General features: G+C 65.9%; 8 protein-coding genes across 8 annotated transcripts in view; 3 read left to right on the top strand and 5 right to left on the bottom strand.

Annotated features, from left to right (window-relative positions):
• F751_3570 (1,4-alpha-glucan-branching enzyme, chloroplastic/amyloplastic) overlaps positions 1 to 2,014 on the top strand; it is a gene marked incomplete at both ends in the record, with an annotated part of 5,480 nt that extends 3,466 nt beyond the window's left edge. The window contains 6 exons of the mRNA XM_011403483.1: positions 227 to 408; positions 673 to 829; positions 1,015 to 1,192; positions 1,404 to 1,478; positions 1,649 to 1,753; positions 1,922 to 2,014. Coding sequence (XP_011401785.1) covers positions 227 to 408; positions 673 to 829; positions 1,015 to 1,192; positions 1,404 to 1,478; positions 1,649 to 1,753; positions 1,922 to 2,014 — 790 coding nt within the window. The remainder of the gene's footprint in view (positions 1 to 226; positions 409 to 672; positions 830 to 1,014; positions 1,193 to 1,403; positions 1,479 to 1,648; positions 1,754 to 1,921) is intronic.
• Positions 2,015 to 2,532: 518 nt separating this feature from the next.
• On the bottom strand, positions 2,533 to 3,677 carry F751_3569 (Coenzyme Q-binding protein COQ10-like protein B, mitochondrial; the record flags this gene model as incomplete). Its single annotated transcript, XM_011403482.1, has 4 exons — positions 2,533 to 2,547; positions 2,672 to 2,870; positions 3,136 to 3,288; positions 3,463 to 3,677. The coding sequence occupies 4 exons, from the start codon at positions 3,675 to 3,677 to the stop codon at positions 2,533 to 2,535; spliced, it is 582 nt and encodes a 193-aa protein (XP_011401784.1).
• Positions 3,678 to 5,149: 1,472 nt separating this feature from the next.
• Positions 5,150 to 5,812, bottom strand: F751_3568 (hypothetical protein; the record flags this gene model as incomplete). The annotated part of the gene is made up of 1 exon (XM_011403481.1): positions 5,150 to 5,812. One exon carries the CDS (start codon positions 5,810 to 5,812, stop codon positions 5,150 to 5,152), a length of 663 nt encoding a protein of 220 aa, XP_011401783.1.
• Positions 5,813 to 6,732: 920 nt separating this feature from the next.
• On the bottom strand, positions 6,733 to 7,107 carry F751_3567 (60S ribosomal protein L37; the record flags this gene model as incomplete). Its single annotated transcript, XM_011403480.1, has 1 exon — positions 6,733 to 7,107. One exon carries the CDS (start codon positions 7,105 to 7,107, stop codon positions 6,733 to 6,735), a length of 375 nt encoding a protein of 124 aa, XP_011401782.1.
• Positions 7,108 to 10,525: 3,418 nt separating this feature from the next.
• F751_3566 (hypothetical protein) lies at positions 10,526 to 11,534 on the top strand (the record flags this gene model as incomplete). Its single annotated transcript, XM_011403479.1, has 3 exons — positions 10,526 to 10,704; positions 10,864 to 10,906; positions 11,286 to 11,534. The coding sequence occupies 3 exons, from the start codon at positions 10,526 to 10,528 to the stop codon at positions 11,532 to 11,534; spliced, it is 471 nt and encodes a 156-aa protein (XP_011401781.1).
• A 320-nt stretch (positions 11,535 to 11,854) lies between these two features.
• Positions 11,855 to 16,004, top strand: F751_3565 (Outer envelope protein 80, chloroplastic; the record flags this gene model as incomplete). The annotated part of the gene is made up of 11 exons (XM_011403478.1): positions 11,855 to 12,157; positions 12,316 to 12,504; positions 12,646 to 12,927; positions 13,189 to 13,551; positions 13,907 to 14,029; positions 14,202 to 14,257; positions 14,402 to 14,635; positions 14,917 to 15,042; positions 15,202 to 15,302; positions 15,492 to 15,593; positions 15,823 to 16,004. The coding sequence occupies 11 exons, from the start codon at positions 11,855 to 11,857 to the stop codon at positions 16,002 to 16,004; spliced, it is 2,061 nt and encodes a 686-aa protein (XP_011401780.1).
• A 1,048-nt stretch (positions 16,005 to 17,052) lies between these two features.
• Positions 17,053 to 18,313, bottom strand: F751_3564 (hypothetical protein; the record flags this gene model as incomplete). Its single annotated transcript, XM_011403477.1, has 4 exons — positions 17,053 to 17,256; positions 17,362 to 17,575; positions 17,691 to 17,871; positions 18,202 to 18,313. 4 exons carry the CDS (start codon positions 18,311 to 18,313, stop codon positions 17,053 to 17,055), a joined length of 711 nt encoding a protein of 236 aa, XP_011401779.1.
• Positions 18,314 to 19,169: 856 nt separating this feature from the next.
• F751_3563 (hypothetical protein) overlaps positions 19,170 to 20,267 on the bottom strand; it is a gene marked incomplete at both ends in the record, with an annotated part of 5,560 nt that continues 4,462 nt past the window's right edge. Inside the window, 2 exons of the mRNA XM_011403476.1 lie at positions 19,170 to 19,918; positions 20,148 to 20,244. Coding sequence (XP_011401778.1) covers positions 19,170 to 19,918; positions 20,148 to 20,244 — 846 coding nt within the window. The remainder of the gene's footprint in view (positions 19,919 to 20,147; positions 20,245 to 20,267) is intronic.

The following is a 20,267-nucleotide window of genomic DNA, read 5'->3' as shown; positions in this document are numbered from 1 at the left end:
TACTGGAGGGGGGTGCTGGAGGGGGGTTGCATGCAGGGTGGAGTGACCAGGAATCTGCGCAGAAGGGGGCGAGGGACTGGTCACGCCCACGGCATGCCGCTGCCGCGCCGGGGTGATACCCGCGCCGCCCCTCAGAAAATTCCCCTGTCCCGGCATCCGCGTCACAGCCGCGCAGCTCTCGTGCCACACCCCTCCCTCTCCCCTTCCCCCCTTGCCCCACACTCAGATTCGACTACCGCCTGGCCATGGGGGAGCCCGACTTCTGGGTGCGCACCGTGAAGCAGGTTGCTGACGAGGACTGGAGCATGACGGGCATGGCCAGCGCGCTGTGTGACCGGCGGTACAGCGAGGCCACGGTGGGGTACGTGGAGAGCCACGACCAGGCCCTGGTGGGGGACCAGACCCTAGGTGGGTGCGAGGAGGGTCCGAGGGGTGGCAGGCGGGGGCAGCAGCATACGGTTGGCGTGTTTGGAGGGGCCAGAGCGCAGGCTGCTGAGAGCATTCTGGGCAGCATGCCATGGTTGGGTGCATCAGGCTGATCCAGGCTGCCACATGGCCAGGCATGTCATTGCCTTCGGCCAGTAACCAAGCGCCATGCACATGAGCAACGACTCTTACGCAGTCCCTTACACGCACACCCATCCACCCAACCTTCTTTCGCCCCCTGGCCAGCCTTCCAGCTGATGGGGACGGAGATGTACACCAGCATGTCGGCGCGGCAGCACCCCTTGCCGCCCAGGATTGAGCGGGGAATTGCACTGCACAAGCTCATCCGCCTGATCACCATGTGCCTGGGTGGCGAGTCCTACCTCAACTTCATGGGCAACGAGTTTGGCCACCCCGACTGGATCGACTTCCCCAGGCGTGTTCACCCCTATCTTGGGGTAGTGGGGACCGCTTCAGCTCTGCCTGGGCCTGCGGGATTGGGAGCTGCCGCCGCAGGGACATCAAGAGACCGCCTTGACATTCCCTACCCCGTAGACTCCTATTATCCTCCCTCATCCCCTGCCGCAGGGAGGGTAATGGCTGGAGCTACGAGCACTGCCGCCGCCTGTGGAGCCTGTTGCAGTCCGATGACCTGCTGTACCCCGCACTGGGGCGGTGGGATGCTGCATGCATGGCCCTGGACCAGAAGGGAGGCTTCATTGCCTCTAGGCACCAGTGGGTCACCCTGGCAGACGATGCACGCCAGGTGTGGCTTGAGGGGGGGAAGCAATTCTGAATGGGCAAGGGTTATGAGGAAGGGAGAGTAAAGTTAAGATACGCCGTGCCCTGGTTCAAAGGCCAAGGGTAGCTGCGCGCCGGTGTATGCATGCATCCTCATGTGCACGAAGCCCGTCTGGCAGGCATACTTGGTCTGCGTCTGAAGGCTCTTCCCTCTCGTGGCACTACCCGACATACAGGTGTTGGTGGCGGAGAGGGGTCCCTACCTCTTTGTGTTCAACTGGTCGCCCAGCACCAGCTACCAGGGGCTGGAGGTGAGGAGGTGGACACTCTTGGCACACGGGTCTAGTGTATGGAAAAGGGCAGAGCGGGAACCCATTGTGCTCCCGGGAGCCGAGAGTTCGGCCAGGCCCACCATTCGCGATGGGCGCTGCACCCTATCAGTCCCTCGCCCAACTTCTCTGCCCCTCCTTCCCCCACCCAGGTACCAGCGCCCCGCCCCGGCAAGTACCGCCCCGTGCTCGACTCCGATGCGCGGGAGTTTGGGGGCCAGGGGAGGGTGGACGGCGCCACAGAGCACTTTTCTCAGGTGAGGGTCACGTATCTGTGAGGCAGGGGAGCTCGGCGAGCTGACGCTCCCCTCTGCGGGTGGGAAGGTCCCTGGCTCAGTGCTTGAGGCCGGCGGGCTCGCGCACTTTGCTCGGAGCTGGATCGTTGCAGCCACCCTCAAACCCCATTCCCAAATCCCCGGGCGCAGCCACGGGCCCCACAAGTCCATGGCCGCGACCAGGCACTGATGGTGATGGTGCCGGCCCGCTGTGTGGCGGTGTACGAGTGCGTGGACGGCTGATTGCCTGGGCCAGGGAGTGCGTGGGCGGCTGAAGCTGACGATGACGGAAGAGGGCATGCGGCGTCGGCACATGCTGCCGGCCCCCCCCCCCCCCCCCACCTCAACAGTGCATGTGTTGCCGGGCGGCTGCCTCCCTGCCATGCCACGCGCGACTGTATGTGATCCTGGTCGTGAATCTCTCCAGCTGCGGGTATGCCATCGGTTGACACCCGGGCCTGACCCTGAGAGACACTCGGGGCACGGGGCTGCGCTGCATGCAACATGGCGCAAGAGCATGGCATGCAGTGGCGCTCTGGGGTCGCCTGACCGATGGTCTGTGCGATCTCGCATGCGACCCCAGCACCCTCGGCACCTTTGTGCGCAGCGCTGCATGCCAGGCTCCGCTGTGGCAATCACAGGCCTGCACTGCCTGTCCTTCTCGAGGTGCCGCCCTCTGGCCTCGATCCTGGCTTGACCGCCCAGACTCGGTCGTGGGAGGGCCGCCTGGATCGAGGCGCAGCCCGGTCCGCCGGCCGCCATCACCACCCGTGCCGCTCGCGCCTATCGCGGCATGGGCCCCCGCCCCGCCGGGGCCGGCGCCGCCGCCCTCCTCGCCACGGGCGAGCCGTAGAGCAGAGTGCAGCGCCCCTCCAGCGCGCCCATCATGCGCTGCACCACCTCGGCGAAGAAGACGTTGGCCAGGTGGCGGTAGAGGGCGGACTTGAACGCAAAGTCGACGGAGAAGTCGAGGCGGGAGCTGCCGGGGTGCGGGCCCGGCGCGAAGCGCCACTCATTGTTCAGGTAGCGGAAGAGGGTGCTGTCCCCCACGCTGGAGCTGATGGCCTGGCCGGGGTGCAGCGTGACTCTAGAGATGTAGCTGGAGAGAGAAAAGAGAAGGGAAATGCGTCAGGGAGGGGCAGGAAGGCGCGGGGGGGAGCAGCATGGAGTGGGTTGTGGGGGAAGCCCTTGTGGCTAGGATAAGCTTGCCGACCGCCACCCATCCAAGCACTGCTGCTCGCCTCGCACCATGCGGAGTTTCTTCAGGCCCCTCATACTGCAAGAAGACCCGAACCCCCGCGCCACGCCCCCGCGCGACCTGCAGCACCCTCCGCCACCGGCAAGCAAGCTAGCGAGCAGCGCACCGTTCTGTGAACATCTGGAAGCCGACCTCCAGCTCGGCCTCCAGGTAGTTGGGCGGTCTGCGGGCGGTGATCACTGAGCGCACGCACCAGGGCACAAACTCGTGGTAGTGCTCCACCGCGGCGACGACGTCGTAGATCTCCTCCGGCGTGTACCTGGGCGGTGCGGGGGCAGGGGGCAGCACTTGGGTACGGGAATGCAGGGCGCGGGATAGGAGGGTGGGGCGGGGTTGGAGGTGGGAAGGGCGGTGCACACCGCAAGGCACCGCCCAGGGGCGCAGGTTCACACCCCCAACCAGCATCCAGACCTGTACCGTGGCATACACTCACGGTAGGACCTTCTGCTCGTGGAACTTCTTGGACTCGCCAGTCTCGAAAGGGCTGGGGAGCCCGATGAAGGCCCGGGACACAGGGAGTTGGGTGGCTGGGGCCGCAGCTGGCAGAAACCCGGCAGCCTGCAACGCCGGCACCCCCTCGGGCACGCCTGGCCCGAGCAGCCTGCAGGCCTGCACCAGCGCCCGGCAAGACGCAGCCTGTCGCAGCATGGGCCCCTGCGGAAGGACGCGGCTCGGGAGAGGGACCCACACCGATGCGGGGATACAAGCGCTGGTCCCCGAGAGGTCAGGTTGCCGCGCAGGGCGCACCCGTGGATCGACGATGGAGCAATTACACAAACGTCGAAAATGGTCGCTGGTGCCAAATTACTATGTTGGCTGCCGAAATCTGACCCTCGGGAAGGATCCTCGTCATCCTCCCCATAGGCCTCCCCTCCACCCCGAAGGTGTCCATTGGGGAGGAGGGATTACAGCGTCGTTGGCTCAGGGCATGCCATTGGCACCCACTTCCCCTTTGACATCTCTTTCGTGTCCTCCTACCGAGGAAACTTGTTCTAAATCTCGAAGCGGAAGTTAAGTACCTGAGATTTGATGATCTTTCTGCTGTGAGGGAGCCATTCTTGCAGTTTTGGGTGTGGCCAATCAGTTTATACTGGCATGAAGACCCATGAGTGGATGAACGCACAGTCAGGAGCCACCCATTGGGATGTCAGACGCTAGCCTTCTGCTCAGCCAGTAGACGTTGGCGCTCCTGATCAGAGAGCACATGGGGAAGGAATCAGGGGGCTTGGAATCGGTGGGAGGCCACAAAAATTACACCTCTGCCTGGCGCAGTGCCTTCCTCCCCCATTCCCTCCCTCTCTTGCAACACCTACCACGACTGCTCGCCGCTTGAGGTCAGCCTCGTACATCTGTGCTGCACGCCTGTGGCATCATGAGGAAGTGAAGTGATATGCACGGATTAGCATACTTTTTACGTTCAGGATATGCTCCTGATAAAAGGACGGAGTTTTGACTCTTCCATAGTGATCTCTCGCCCCTACGCACGCACTTGTCATCGAAATAGTAACTAAGAGCGTCCAGGGACTTTAGGCCATATCCGAAGGCAAACGCCCCTGCTCCAAAGGCGAAAAACTTGCCGATGGCAGCCTGCGGAAGAGAATACACTGTTTCTTCTAGCCCTGGCGAGGGTTACTCGTGAAGTTGATGCCCAACCACTCTTGCTTACCATGACTGTGAAACAGGGTACCCGCCGGGGCCCTGTTCTGCTGACACAATCCTTGGCTGCACTCCCGCTGGGCTCGCTTCACGTTTCGAGATGAGCACCTTTATCTGTTTCCACAGCAGGGTTTTGATGCCATCCTGCCCGCACTACTCCGGGGAAGCCTACGACGCGGAGGTACCGCGCCGAGGGGGTCCCGTACCATCCTGCTCGGCAAGAGCGAGTCAGGGCAATCTGAGGCCATCCCGCCCCATAAGGCAATGCTCTCATCCGTGTACCAAAATTAATGTCCCTGTGACTCTGCTGCCATCCCATCGGTTGAGGTCAACCTGGTGCCCCATGTCGGGACGCATGTCCCGAGGCCACGGCCATGGTGTTGCGCTGGCGCGGCTGGAGCGCCAAAGAGCACATGATGATCGGGTGGCGGACCTCAAGGGTGAGGTGGCACTCCACAGCCGGCTCAAGGGCAGGGCGCACTGGGAGATGGCCGAGGTGCGACCGCCACCACCCTCCACCCAACCCTGGCCCAACTCCGACGACATGCCCCGCGCTCTGCGCCACGATCCTGATGCTTGGGAGTCGGCACCACGCAAGCTCTTCGGCTCGGATGGCCTGGCGGCACGCCAGTCGAGGGCCCTGGCTCAGGAGCAGACTTCCTCAACTCGCCATGGAGGGGCCATCTTGAGTACTGCCCGCAGTCAGGTGCTCGACAGGAAATCACACTCACCTTTGCCAATAGAGCGATGCGGTTTATCCGTGCTGGATGTGGATGCAACCTCAGACCTTGTGGAGGAAGACGTCTCACATCCTTCAGGATGCGCTGGAGCTGCCAATATGGCCCAACCTGCCCAGGACGACCCCCGGTGCCCCATATCTGAATGCTCGATGGACGAGAAGCAGCCTTTCCCTCACAACTTGAGCCCCTCCAAACTCCTAGCAGCATGGTATTCGGATGCAGTGGCTGCTCAGCATGCGCCAGAGCAGCCTGGACCCAACACAATCCTCTCACCTCCCAGGTGAGGGCACCTCTTTTCACATTCTTGTTCCTTTGCTTTACACGGGCCGTGTGTGAGTCGGCTAACCAGGCCTCAGCCCACACCTCCAGCAGAGCTGGAGGCCTCATAGTCGACGCCGGCTCGAAAAAGGCTGCCAGCCTTGCGAGCGTCCTGCGTGAGCGTGCAGACCAGGTGGAGGCCCGGCTGGCGGGCCGGCTGGCCGAGCGGCAGGCCCTGGCCGCCGCCCAGCAGGAGGCGCGGGAGCAAGCCAAGCGGCTCGCAGCAGAGGAAGCTGCGTGCAAGGTGGCGGCGGTAGAGGCCAAGCAGGCCCTCGCCCGTGAGCTTCAGGTTTGAGGGTCGCGTGTCGGCTGGGTTTCACCTCTGCCCTGACCGCCGTGGGAGCACCCTGTGCTGCCTTTGGCTAGGAATGGCATGTTGGGTTCTCGGTTCACCACATGCAACCCGACAACCCCCGGGGGTGCACCGTCCCCTCCCAGCTATGTGGCAGATGCGATCTCCATGTTGATGCTCCACCAAGGCCTTGGTCTGCTGCCACGTACTCGGCTGCCACCCTTTCCTGCGCCTGCTCCCGCACAGGACCAGGTGAAGGAAGGGGAGCTGCGGCGCTGGGCCGCTCGACTGGATTCTCCCGCCTAAGCATACGAATCCTCTCCCCGTGGCGGATGCTCTCAGACGCCGCCGCCCCGCATGTGGGGCCCATTGCTGCCTCTGGAGCGCCCAGAACATGCTCGGCACACCCACCCTGCCATCATGGAAGGCTGTGCACTCGCTGGCCCGAGGCCATGCCCGTCAATTTCGGCAGCTGCTCCCAGCTGCCTTTCAGTCCGGTCCAGAGCCTGGCATCCAAGAAGAAAATCCTGCAGAAGGCCTACTGCCATGGCGCTAAACTCCTGCTCCCTGCTCAGACTGCGACTTCCATACATACCTGACATTTGACTGAGGAGACAAAGAAGTGCACATAACTCTCCACCCCCCTGCACGATCTGATGACTGTTACACACGACTAGGTCCTTGGAAGGAGTGCAAATCATGCGGTGGTGGCGGGCTGCACGCGCTTGGCCTCGCCTGGGGGAGAGGAGGGAGTGGAAGTGGTGAGGCAGTGCAGGGCGAGGGAGGGAGACGTTAGACGGGAAAAGAAAGACATCGAGCCGCCCCAAAGCAGAACACTGCAGGCCAACACCTCCACAGATGTATGGACAGGAGACCTTGGCTCACCCTCCTGGAAGCCGTTGCGGAAGCGGCGGTGCACTTCCTTGAGGTGCTTCATCCGGCCAGTGCCGGTGGTCTTCCGACGGATGGCCTTCTGGCCCCACTGGTCTGCGCAGGTTGGGGGAAAGGAGAAGGGGAAGGCGGGCCTGAGCTTGAGGTACTGTACTGTAATCAGGGCCTGTGCCAAGGTCATGCTCCTGGACCACGCGCGTAATGGATCCAGCGCTACGCGGGGACCGGCAGCGAGTCGACATGTCCAAATTTAATCAAAGATCCGGTCCACCAGCCAGGTATCCAGCTTACAGGTCCTCTTCCGGGCGGATGGGTATCCGCAGGCAGCGCAGGTGCTCTTCTGGTTGTGGAACGACCGCCGGCCGCAACGACGGCACAGCGAGTGCGTCTTTGTGTGGCGCTTACCTACAATGAGAGCATGGGTACGATGATTCGGACTTGATTCCCCAAGTTCGAGCCTTTCCGCCCCTCCGCCACCAGGATGGGCTGCCCCGCTCACCGAAGCTGCCGGTACCCTTGCCGCACTTCCCCATGGCTGCTCAACTTCCGAAGAAGACCGTCACGGGCCTCGTGCGATCGGAAAAGGGATGTGCGGGGTTGGCCGCCAAGGTAAAGGTGCGAGGCAACTATGTACCGCATGTACTGCAGAGGTGGTGCACCGCAGCGCGCTCGGCCAGTAGCGGAGGGGTACCGCCACGGAGGTAACGCCGGGTATGAATGCTCTCCGCGACAGACAGAGTGAGGGCCGATTGCGGCGGAGCTCTCTCTGCCACTCCTGCTCAACCTGGTGATGAATAATTTCGCATGACCTACCAAAAAGGGGCGAACCGGACGAGGCGCTATGCTTGACACCACACGTCCGCTTGTAGATCCCGGACACTTGCACGCGTGGAGCATCCTCATCGTGCACTAGCAGGCAAGGAGAGGTGATGCGATACATGCTGAATACTTGCAGGTGAAATTTTGGGGTCCCGTGGCCGCAGGGGTCTCCCTTTCAGTGTCCTTTCAGGCCCCAAATCCTTTAGTGCTCGCCCTGGATCATGCTGCCCGCCTTAGGCGCCACAACACCACTCTCAGGAGGAGCAGCACGATCATGCAGCGCTCCGAGGCGACAATTCAACATCCGGCACCCTTTCGTTGTGGTCTGGGCCAGGGCTCAGGCCCATCGCGCTACCCAGCAGAGGCCGGCGTTCAGGCGGCCAGGAGCAAAGTGGACGCCTGTGTCCAAAATGTGTACGAGACCATCCCCGCCATTCATGCCCACTCCAGCCCCCTTCGTCAAGCGCGGCCCCTGGACGACTACAGGGACAAGCAGGTGAGTGTGGGATAGGTGTGCGGGACACCGAGTGGGCGTGGAGCGCCTGCTGGACCCCAGGCTGGCTGTTACGATGTCGCAGGAGCACCACCGCCAGTCAGACGCGTGCACCACGCCATGCGCATGCATGCCTGTGCCACAACCAGTGCCACTGTGAGCCAGGAGCCTCTCTGCTCCCATCTCCTGAACCCGCACACTTTGCGGCGGAGCTCTCTCTGCCACTCCTGCTCAACCTGGTGATGAATAATTTCGCATGACCTACCAAAAAGGGGCGAACCGGACGAGGCGCTATGCTTGACACCACACGTCCGCTTGTAGATCCCGGACACTTGCACGCGTGGAGCATCCTCATCGTGCACTAGCAGGCAAGGAGAGGTGATGCGATACATGCTGAATACTTGCAGGTGAAATTTTGGGGTCCCGTGGCCGCAGGGGTCTCCCTTTCAGTGTCCTTTCAGGCCCCAAATCCTTTAGTGCTCGCCCTGGATCATGCTGCCCGCCTCAGGCGCCACAACACCACTCTCAGGAGGAGCAGCACGATCATGCAGCGCTCCGAGGCGACAATTCAACATCCGGCACCCTTTCGTTGTGGTCTGAGCCAGGGCTCAGGCCCATCGCGCTACCCAGCAGAGGCCGGCGTTCAGGCGGCCAGGAGCAAAGTGGACGCCTGTGTCCAAAATGTGTACGAGACCATCCCCGCCATTCATGCCCACTCCAGCCCCCTTCGTCAAGCGCGGCCCCTGGACGACTACAGGGAGAAGCAGGTGAGTGTGGGATAGGTGTGCGGGACACCGAGTGGGCGTGGAGCGCCTGCTGGACCCCAGGCTGGCTGTTACGATGTCGCAGGAGCACCACCGCCAGTCAGACGCGTGCACCACGCCATGCGCATGCATGCCTGTGCCACAACCAGTGCCACTGTGAGCCAGGAGCCTCTCTGCTCCCATCTCCTGAACCCGCACACTGCGCAGCATGCTTCCCCCATCTTCCTGCGGGGCCGCCCAGCTCGCCTGGACAACAGCATCGAGGTGGACGCCAGGTGAGTGGGGGTTGAGCCTGAGGCCCGTGCGCCGTCACACACGGCCTCCACACCCGAGCTCACTGCTTGGGAAACTGCGCACAGATCTCCTTCCCACCCACCCACTCCCTGGCCGGCGCAGGCTCGCCTATTTGGAAAAGCGGCGGCGGGGGGTGGGGATGTCCCTGCTCCGGCGCCTCTTCCTGGGCTGCTTCTCCTCTGCGCCGCGCTCTCCCGGGCCCGGCCCCTCGGCCCGGCCCAGCTCCCACCTGCGCTCCGTGCCGTGCGCCATGGACCCCCTGCGCCAGAGCGCCGCGTCCCTGAGGAGCAGCCAGCTCGTCCCTGTCCCCCTGGAGCAGGGCCCGCCCATCAGACCCCGGAATCGGGCCCAGGCGCGGTTCAGGGCGGCGGGGCAGGGCGGCCCGGCCCGGGCCCGGCCGCCCAATCCTGGCCTGGAGCCCGATGGCCGCCGGGGACGGGCCTTTGGCAGTCCCGGGGATGCAGGGCATGCCTCCGTCCCCAACTACGCGTCGCCGGTGGCCGGCGCCGGGGCGTCCCCAGTGGCCGGCGCCGGGGCGTCCCCGGCGCGAGGGCCGAGCGCTTCGGGGCGCGCCAGGCGGTGTCTGGCGCCAGCCCTGCCCCGTGTGGCCGGGCTGGCGGCCGCCAGCAACGCGTCCCCGGCCCGAGGGTCCCCACTGAAGGGTGAGCTTGCGGGAGGGCAGGGGAGGCGGTGGGATGGGGGCCAGGAAGGGCAGGAGTGTGGGGGGCAGGGCGGGTGGTGAGTTGCCGCCGGGGGGCTGTCGCGCGGCCTTTGCTTTGCAGGGTGGGAGCCGCGGGGTGTGCGCTTCCCCACGACAGCGTCCATCCCCGCCTGACGATTCCGACGCCACCCCCACCATCTCCACTTCAGGCGTCCGGCCCGTGGGAGGTGCGCTTCACCCGCCCGGCCAGCAGCTACTGGCTCAGCAAGCGCCCGCACAGCACACCCACGGGGCAGGCGCCCGGCCCACTTCCCCCGGACCTCAATGCGCCGGCCTCCTGGACCCCGACAGCCCCCCCGCGCGCCCGGCGTCCAGGGGCGCCATGGCACCGGACGCCGGCCCCCCGCCGCGGCAGCCGCCCTCTGCCAAGAAGCGGCAGGTGGTGATGCTGCCGCGCCCCGTGGCCCCCCGGACGAGGAGCACCACAGAGGCCGGACCGGCCCCTCTGGCGGCCGAGCCGCCGAGGCCGCCGCCGCCGCGCAGCCCGCGCCTGAACCGCGCGGCGGACATGCGGCTGGCGGTCGCGGAGGCGCGGCGCGAGGCGCAGCGCGCACAGCGCAACACCCTGCTCCAGCGCGTGGACCCCGCCCGCCTCGGCAGGATGCTGGCGGCCCAGGCACCGGGCCAGCCGGGGTCCAAGCGGGCGCGCCAGGCGTGCGCGGCGGCCGACGCCGCCGACCGCGAGCGGTGCGCCACGCGGGAGCGGTGCTCGGGCTGGGAGCGATGCTTGGGTCGGGAGCGCGCCGCGGGCCGGGAGCGCGCCACCGCGCCGCCGCGCGAGGGCGCCGACCCCCAGCGTGCCAAGCGGGCGCGCCCCGCCAAGCAGTCGTATGTGGAGGAGCTCAGGGGCCTCGTGGCCCGGCTGGCCTTGGACGGGCAGCAGGGCGAGGTCGGGGACCGGGTCCGGGCGGAGGGCAGACGGGCCCGGGCGGAGGGCGGCCGCAGCCGCGCGGCGCTCGACGCGTGGCCGGGCGTCGACGCCGAGGTGGAGCACACGATGCGCGGCGCCGGCGCTGCGCGCTCGGGCACCGCACTCCACGTCGTGGTGCCCCCCACCCCGGTCCTACCCGGTCACGACACGTACCTGGAGGTGAGAGGGTGGAAAGCGGGGCCTGGCGGCCGGGGTCGATGCCTGCCCAGGTGTGGCAGGCGGGCGCTGGCAAGCGGTCAGAGGTCACTGGGTGCGAGGCCGGGCCACGCGGAACGCGGCGTCCCTCTGCGCTCCTCACCCACCCCCTCGCGCCGATCCGATCCCCTGTACTTTGTAGACGCTGCAGCGTCTGGCTCAGGGCCTCAGCGTCGACCCAGCGCTGCTGGCGGCCTGCAAGGCGCCCTCCGACGCGCCCTGGGCACGCCACCTGGCGGGCGCGGGGGCGGCGTCGCCCTCGGACCATCCCCTGCCCGGGTCCAGCCAGGGCAGCGGGGAGCCCGCCTGCTCGCCCGAGGGCCCTGGTGTAGGGGTGGTGGACCTGCTGACGGGGGACCCCTGGACGGGGCAGAGCGTCGCCCTCCGATGACACATGTGCTGGTTGCGTGCGGCGACGCTGGGAGCTCGCAAGGGGTGCTCCCAGCCCTTCCCCCCCGCCTCTACCCTTGTTGACCTCCAGAGGATGCATTGCTGTAAGATTCTCGGTCGCGTCCCGAGGCCTGGTGCTCCCCAGCTGCGAGGATCTGGGCCTGGGGCAGCCGAGTCCCCACTCATAAACGCACCCCTGCTGCTGTGCGTGCGGCGTCGGATGCAAAATGATCCATTCGGCACTGCAGCAGCAGGCAGGCCCCCCGCGACCATGCAGCGCACATCCAGCCCCGGTGCATTCAGGCCAGCCCAGAGCTTCCGATGTTGACCGCGTCGCGCCGGTGGAAACGGAGGGAGGGGGAGCCCCAGGCCGGGGCGCCGGGTCTGGCGGTGTGGCTCGACCAGGCACGGGCGCGATGGCAGGGCGTGCTTCGCAGCGGGGCCATCCTGCAGCGCACATGCCATCATAAACTCGATCTGGCCCTGGATGGGGTGCGGGACGCCCTGGCATCGCCCCCCTCGCGTCGCAGGCCGGGGCGTCTGGCATTTGCCTCTGCCTCCAAGTCTGCGGTGGGGGGCCCCCCCGGTGAGCCCCTGTCTTCGGACCCCATCCTGATCAGCGAGGTGAGGGAGACGAAATTTACTCGTGCTGCCCCTCAGCGTGCATGGCAGACGCTGCTGCATGAGTTGGGTAGGCGGCACCAAGCGTGGCAAAGCCCTGCGTCGTCCAGTGACCGGCCTATTTGCCCTGACCCCGGCCCTCCGACCCCAACCAATCCCAGCTGGAGGTGACCGGCGCGGACGAGGAGCTGCGCAAGCTGGCGCGCGAGGCGCTGACTATGCGCCCCAACTTTGCCTATACGCTGGAGGAGGTCCAGGCCGACCTGCGACGCATCTTTGGGACGGGCTACTTTGCGGCCTGCGAGCCCAGCGCGGAGGACACCCGAGACGGAGTCAAGCTCACCATCAAGGTCTGGGCAGGGGGATGAGGGGACTGGTGACGGGCAGGGTGACCTGGTGCAAGCTGGTTGCTGGAGACTGGCAAGGTGTAGCCAGCCCCCACCCTTGCCAGTTCAGACCCTCCCCCCCTCCCCATCCAAACATTTGAACAGGTGACGCCCAACCCTGAGCTCAACGGCGTGGTGGTCGTGGGCGCCGACCGCCTGCCCCAGTCGGTGATCCAGTCGGCGCTCACCCGCCTGCACGGCCGCACCCTGAACTTCGAGGCGCTGACGGAAGCCACCGAGCAGCTCAACGCCTGGTACGAGGCCTCTGGCATCCTGGGCCAGGTCACCAAGGTGGAGCTGGGGGAGTCCAACACCGTGCAGATTGCGGTGTCGGAGGCGCAGGTGGCGGGGCTTCACCTCCGTTTCCTGGACAAGAAGACCGGGGAGGTGTGTGGGGAAGAGGGAGGAGCCGGTGGCAGGGGCGCTGCCAGTCAGGCGTGCCTTGGGCCGGAGCCGCGCTGGTTCCTGCCTCCCTGGCGCTTGCATGGACACCTTTGTCACCTCTTCCCGTCGGCTCCCTCGCACGCACACACCTGCGCGAGCGGCCGCTCACACAGCGCCTGGATGCCCGCGCTGCGCACAGCACACACGAACGCATGCCCACACGCTTCCTGCACCCATGTGGCCCCACTGATCCCCACACCGCAGGCCCGGGACGAGGGCCGGACGCGGCCCGAGGTGATTCTGCGCCACATGCTGACTCAGCCGGGGCAGGTCTACTCCCTGGCCCAGGCGCGGCGGGACGTGGAGGCGGTGTACGCCACGGGCCTGTTCGACGACGTGTCCATCCGGCCGCAGCCGGCGGAGGGGTCCACCATGGACGCGCCGCGCGTCGACCTCTTCCTGGAGGTCAGGGAGCGCAAGTTTGGGGGCCTGAGCGCCGGGACGGGTGTCTCGGCGGCGGGGACGGGGGAGGGCGCGCTGCCGGGCTTCATAGGGCAGCTGTCCTACTCCCAGCGCAACCTGATGGGCTTGGGTCAGCGCCTCACCGCCTCGGCCGAGCTGGGCCAGGTGCGGGACTGATGTCTGATGGGGTATCTCTGGAATCGAAGGGGGTGTGCGCTGCACCTCACACCACCCTGCAAGCGCTTGTTTTCAAGAGGGTGTGTGAAATAGGGGGGTGTCGTGACTGGGGAGGGGAAGCCCAGTCATCGGGCGTGCAGGCACATCGCTGGGAGTGAGGGGTTGGCATGGAGACACTGCTCCTTGCGCCATCGCCGGGGCTGGTCCCTCGGTCCCTCTGTACTGACATGATTTCATTTGTTCACTGGAATTACACAGCAACCATCATCGCTGTCCATCTCTCATCCCCCGCGACAGCCCCCTCATCATAAATTCCATCTCCCATCTTCCACAAAACAAACAGGTGGACTCCACCTTCCGGGTGTCCCACACCGACCCCTGGATCCGGGGGGACCCCTACCACACCTCCCGCAGCATCACAGTGCAGAGCACCAAGGCCTCGGTGGCCGCCATCCACGGCAAGGCAGTCGGAGAGGACGTCGCCGGGCCCGGGCCGGGGTCTCCCCGCCCGCCGCAGCCGAGGCCCGGGGCGCAGGGCGCGAGGTGCGAGGCTGGGTTTGAAGTGGGGAGGGGGTATGGTGTTGGGGAGCTTGCAGGGGACACGCATGTTGGAATGGGCCGGGCTTGGAATCGCGCAGGGCACAGCGTACACGCGGCCCCAAGCGCAGGCTCGACGTGGCAGGCTGCACCGGCAGTATGCCCTCTGTCTGCCAGCCTTCCTCACCACCCTGGCGGCGGCGATGACTTTCATGCGTGCGTACTTCAGGGAACCCCCCCCACACACACACGCACACACCTCCCTACCCGCTCATCATCTCTTCCCCCCTGCCTGCAGCAGCCTCGCCGACGCCTCGGCCGGGTCCATCTTCGTGTCGAGGGTCGGCGGCAGCGTCGAGTGGAGCCGACCCCTGGGCATCGGCTGGCAGGGCGGCCTGGGCGCCAGCTGGCAGAGGGCCACCCCCAGGGACGAGCGCGCGAGGCCCCTGGACCAGGACTGCTATGGCGGCCAGCTCACCATCTCCGGGACGGGGCAGGACACGATGGCGCTGGGCATTCTGCGCCTGGCATACGCGTGAGGGGAGGGAGGAGGACTTTTGGGGGGGGGGAGACGCGTGCCAGGCTGGTCTTGGGTATCAGAGGAGGTGGAGGCCGGGGATTATTGGAGGGTCCTTGTGAATTGCCAAGCTCCATAGAATTGCCAGCAACTTCTGGGCGGCAGTCAGCTGCTGCATGGGGTTGTATGAAGCCTGCAGGGTGAGGGAATGGTGGTCACCTGGCCCCTCAGCAAGACCTTGCGGCTGGATGCCTTGAGGTCTCACCACCCAATCCCTCCCTCCTTCTTCACTGTCCCAGACCGCCCTCGGGCGGCGGGGAGATCCTGGCGTGCATGGAGCAGGCACTCCCTCTCCAGACCGACTGGCTCAATTTCAACCGATTCACGCTGCGGGCCGACAAGTCCCTCCCCTTGGGGCCCATGAAGTGAGATGAGGGATGAGAGAGCAGGGGGTGTGTCTGGGATGCTTGGTCTCGCTTGCAGGTACCAAAGGGCGAGGCTGGGGGGCCACTGGACCAATGATACTGCATGCCGCAAGGGGACAGTCCAGGCACGCGCTGCGCCTTCCTTTCCTGCCCGCACAGGCTCTGGTTCTCAGGAAAGGGCGGGCTTGTGGTGGGCGACCTCCCCCCCTACGAGGCCTTCCCCATTGGGGGAACAAACTCCGTCCGCGGCTATGTTGAAGGTGGGGAAGGATGGGGTTGGAAGGAGGACTGGCGAGGCTGGACGGCGCTGCAGCCCGCCAGGATTGCATGCTGACTGCGGGGCGGGCCGATTGGGTCGCTGTACATCTCATGAGAGGACTGTCGCCCATGCGCTGCGCTTCAACAAGTGGCCACCCACCCTCCTCCCCGCCGGCGCCCTTCTCCGACAGGCGGGGTGGGGTCCGGGAGGCGGTATGCCGTGGGCACTGCGGAGTTGCACGTCCCCCTGGTGGCGCCCATCGAGGGCGTCCTCTTCGCCGACTATGGCACAGGTGGGTGTGGGTACCACTGAGCTGCATGGCTGGGGGTGGGTGACGCCCGGTGGAAGGACCACCCCACAACCGGAGCGCCCCATGCGCCCCCGCCTGCATGGGTGCTCATCTGACTGGCATTCGAGCCACTGCACACCCCTCTCAGGGAAATGCATGGCCCCCAGGCCGGCTGCCTGAGTGGGTCCTTCCCCCCTCCGAAAGCCACACCCTCACCCCGCTATCTCTGCAGATCTCGACAGCGGGGCCCTCGTCCTCGGCGATCCCGCCGGGGCGCGGGGCAAGCCGGGGAACGGGCACGGGCTGGGCGTCGGGGTAAAACTGGACACGCCCATCGGGCCCCTACGCCTGGAGTACGCCTGGAATGACGCCGGCGTGCCGCGCTTCCACCTCGGCATCGGGGCTCGCGGCTGACCTGGCGCCGGCGCTGCACTCCCATCACCCCTCCCCCCCCTGCCTCCGCCACGCACCCTTCCCCCACCCCGCGCATCCCCCTGCTCTGGCAAGATCACTCTACGTCGTTAAGTCCGTGAATAGCAGGGAGGAGTGCGGGAAAAACGAAGGAATGGCACGGCATGTGACCTAGAGGAGCACGACAGGCCCGTTCAAGTGTGGCACCAGAGGAAGGGTTGGGGTGGGGCCGGGCGCAGGCAGGCAGGAAGGAGCCAGGGGCGCGGGCTGAAGGGTTGGCGCTCGCTCTACGCTGCAGTTGTTGGATGTCCATGGGAGGGTTGTACCGGGCCAGCCGTCCAGATTCAGCGCCGTAGTAGGTGAAGGGGGGGTGGTCAGCGCTGCAGGACGCCAGCCGCACGATCCCCCGCCCCCGAGCGCCAAGCAAGCGATGTGGTGGGGGGTAGCATGGGGGCCAAACGCCTGCCGCCCAGAGCTGGCGCCCCAGGCTGACAAGGCTGTTATCACAAGAAACAATGGGCGGATGTGGCCCCACCCAGGCAAAAGTGGGTATGGAGCAATGGGGTGGCGGGGAGTGGGGATGGCGTACAGACCTCAGCGTCATGCGGGGTGGGGTGGTAAGCGGTGGCACTGACACGGCATGTGCGGTGTGAGGAAGCTGGGCAGAGGCCCCTCGCCCATAGCGGAGAAGACAGAGTCCTGATGTTTGGCACAACAAGACGTTGGTGGGGTGATGATGAAGACCACGGTGCGTGCCGGGGGGTCAGCCTTGGATGACTGCCGACCCCCGTCTCTCACCGGGGTCCAAGTGTTCGAGGTGAGGGTGCCTAGCAAAGCAAAGGACAAGAAGGAAAGAACGCTGCTCCGATGGTGCAGGGGCACCAAAGCGACCACGCTGCTCACATGAATTCGAGGTAAAGAGAAGCAAAGTGGAGGTGCTGTGGTGTGGGTGTGGTTGTGGGAGGGTGTCCTACGGGGAACAGCCCCGTCCCGTGCGTGCTTGGGAATCAGGACACCCTGGCGTCTGGGGACTGGGTTTGGGGCATACGGCTCAGGCCCTCAGGGTCATGAACTCTGTCGACAGGGCCCTTTGCAAGACTAGCTTGGGGGTAGAAAGGGAAAATGGGGAGGCGGTGCTGGTGCTCAGTTGGGGCGAGGCGGGGGTGCTGGCGCCACGAAGGGTAGGAGGCGTCACCAGCTTGTTGTGTTGCGTGCCGCCCAGGCGGCCATTGGGGGTGGCAGGGGCCAGGTCAGCCTGGTTCCGGGCGAGGGGCGAAGGGGGCGTGGCTGCCGGTGCGGTCAGCTCACACAGCGCGAGGGAGAGGGGGAGGTGGCACCTGTGGAGGCTGAGCGCTCCCACACAGGTCAGGAAGGACTGCAGGTCCTTGCTGGCGGGAAACGCGAGGGCGAGGCTGGTGCCCCAGTGCACGACCCCCTGAGCCTCATCCACATCCAGCTCGAAGCTCAGGCCGCGGAAGGAGGAGAGCATGCTGCCGTCGGAGGTGGACAGGGTGAGGCGGAAGGGGGAGAGGCCGGCGCATCGTCGCTTGGCCTTGGGCGAGGGGGGCTCGTACCTGATGGGAGGCATGCGAGATATGTGAGCTCTCGGGGACGAACGTCGATGGGAGGAAGGGGTCGCCCTCCGGCCCGCGACATACCCGGCAATGCACCGTGATCCCGCACTCTCACCGGATGTAGAGCTCCGCGTCGCGGAGCAGGTCGTCGGCGAGGTCTGAGACGCCCGGCTCCTGGGCCGCGGCTCCTATCTGACCGTTCGCATCTCTATAGAGCTGCCCTCGACACAAAAACACGGAGCTGTAGCCACTCACAGCTCGGATCACGTTGTCAACGCGGAAGGCGATCGGAGTCTCTGGAAAAAGGGGGGCCGACGGAGAATCTGTTTGAACACCGAAAACGGCGGGCAAGGGGAGAACCTCGCCGTGGACCGGCGTTGATGGGGTCATTGCAGGTGACACCATCAGGAATGATGGTGAGGATTGGGGGAGCCCGAGGGCGGGTGTTCAGGTGAGCTGGGCGGGGAACGGGAGTGCCGGGCCCGACCAGGTCCGAGCCTTCCCGCCAACCTCCAGGAGAGGAGGTCGGGTACCTCCCCAACCCCTTCCGGCCACCGGATGGGGAATGCTGGCAAGCATCGTGCAGGACTCGACCACTTCCACTTGCCAATAAGACCATCGCATACCGGTCATGGAGAGCTCCTCCAGCATGGGATCGTCGATCGGCAGGCGACGCTTGTATCGCGGGGTCGAGCAGTCGTTGGTCAGTCGACTCGCGGGGGGGTAGCTGGCGAGCATAGCTGATGGCATCAGGGGTGGGGTAGGAGGCTCACGAGCAGTATGTCTGCGGGGCAGGTTGCTGGCTCCAACGCCTGGCAGGGTCTGCAAGCGGGAGAGAGTCTCAGTCGACCGACGGGCAGCGACGGACGGAGCTGGAGCAGTGCTTCTTCAAGGAAGTGAAGAGAATGGGAGGGGTACAGGGCGCCCGATCGCTTGGCAGAATGTCAGCACAGGAGTGAAATATGACCGCCGACTCGTGAAGGCTTGACCACAACTTCGACAATTTCAAATCCTGGCCCCTAGTTCGTCAAAATAATCGACCCTGGCGGTCAATTCTGACCGCAAATTTTCAGTTTCAACGCGGACGCCGGTCCCCTGACCGCATCTTCGTTCGACCCCGACCACCAAATCTGAAGTTCAAACCGGGCACGACGTCCACGGCCCCGTCTCCCTTGGCCCACGTTGACCACCTGCATCAGCACACCCGAATCTCCTCCATCGACCCCCACGAACCTGTGGTTCAAGTACATACAAGAAAGTGGATCCTGGGCATGTGACCCTTGGTGGGTTTTTCGGACACCAGCTTTGAACCAGTCTCGCCTTATCGAATCTGATCCAGCTCCCGTTGACCAGCTTCCCGGCTGCGAGGAGAGAGGTCCACGTCGATGGGCGACGGAGCTGGGCCCCTGTACCAGCGCCGACCTTTGACTCGGCTCCCCAATGCCGAACTTCCTGATCGACACTCAAACCGGGAGCCCCGAAAATCGCCTGCCGAAGCACTACCCGGATCTGCCCCTTCCCTGCCTCCACTATTTTTGGTGTTGTGACCCCATCCAGCGGCCTTGTCAATCGAGCGCCTTCACATCAGCCAGGTCTAGAGCATGAGATGTCCGGTGTCAGGGGCCACTGAGCCCCCTTCAGTCCCATCAGAGCTGGCCGGAGACACCACCGAGGCGGCATCCTCGCCGGCCGTCCCCTCGTCCAGCCCGGCAGAGGCCGCTGCCGGCTCGGCAGCCGACTCAGTCCTCCCCTCCTCATGCGCGCCGCCTGGGGTCTCACCGTCACCGACTTGCAGATCGCTGGGTCCAGGGTCCACGCCGACGTGGCCCCCGTCCCCCTCACGTGGCCAGGCATCCACAAGGGGTTCCCTCCCTCGCTCCCCTGCGGCCAGGGACAGGGCTGCGGCGACGGCCGCGGCCGCGAGGGTGGCCGCCAGCGCCCTGCACTGGCCCTCGCTGTCTTGGATCGGGCCCGCGCAGCCCGAAGCGCTGGACCCCGGGAGCAGCAGGGAGGCGCCGCGCGGCTCGGCCGCGAGCACCGCCTCGTCCCCCTCCGCCGGCGCGGCGTCCCCCCCCAGCCCCTCCTCCACCGGAACCCGCATGCGGATCCAGCGTCGCCGCCTGACGAAGTCAGAGTACTTCTTCTGCCCGCCGCCCTCGGGAAAGGGGAACACCAGCCACCCAAAGTCCAGGCCGTACGCCCAGCCGTCGGCATCCACCGCATCCACCAGCTGGCCGGAGAGGTCCAGGTGCCAGGTGGACTCCAGCCAGCGCCAGCCCTGGGCGGGTGTATTCAGGCGGGGTGCAGGATTCACAGGGAAGGGCGGGAGGAAGGCGGGGGAGCCTGGGGTTTGGCAGGGGCGGGTGGGCCAGGCCTCATGACCACGAGGCAGGGGCTGGCCGTGAGCGGATTGCGCAGAGGGAACACGCCCAGGGTTTGCGCCCCTGCTCTCCCCTGGTCCACAGACGATTGCCCTCCCCAGCCCCCTGTTCCCCACCCATCACTCCTGCGCACCCCCTCCCCGCACCTGCTGCACGCGCGGCACGACGCGCTTGAACTCCTGCGAGGCCACCAGGGGCCTTCCCCGGGACCTCGCGCAGCGACCAGCGATTCACACGGTCGGTAGGGAGGAAGTGGCCCGGCCACGTGTGGCCCCAGCCTCGGAAGGGCTGCACAGGAGGGGAGGGAGGGG

Source organism: Auxenochlorella protothecoides (genome assembly GCF_000733215.1).
Source record: "Auxenochlorella protothecoides strain 0710 unplaced genomic scaffold scaffold37, whole genome shotgun sequence".
In the NCBI taxonomy this organism is placed as follows: Eukaryota; Viridiplantae; Chlorophyta; class Trebouxiophyceae; order Chlorellales; family Chlorellaceae; genus Auxenochlorella; species Auxenochlorella protothecoides.
This window is presented reverse-complemented; position numbering and strand designations above follow the sequence as displayed.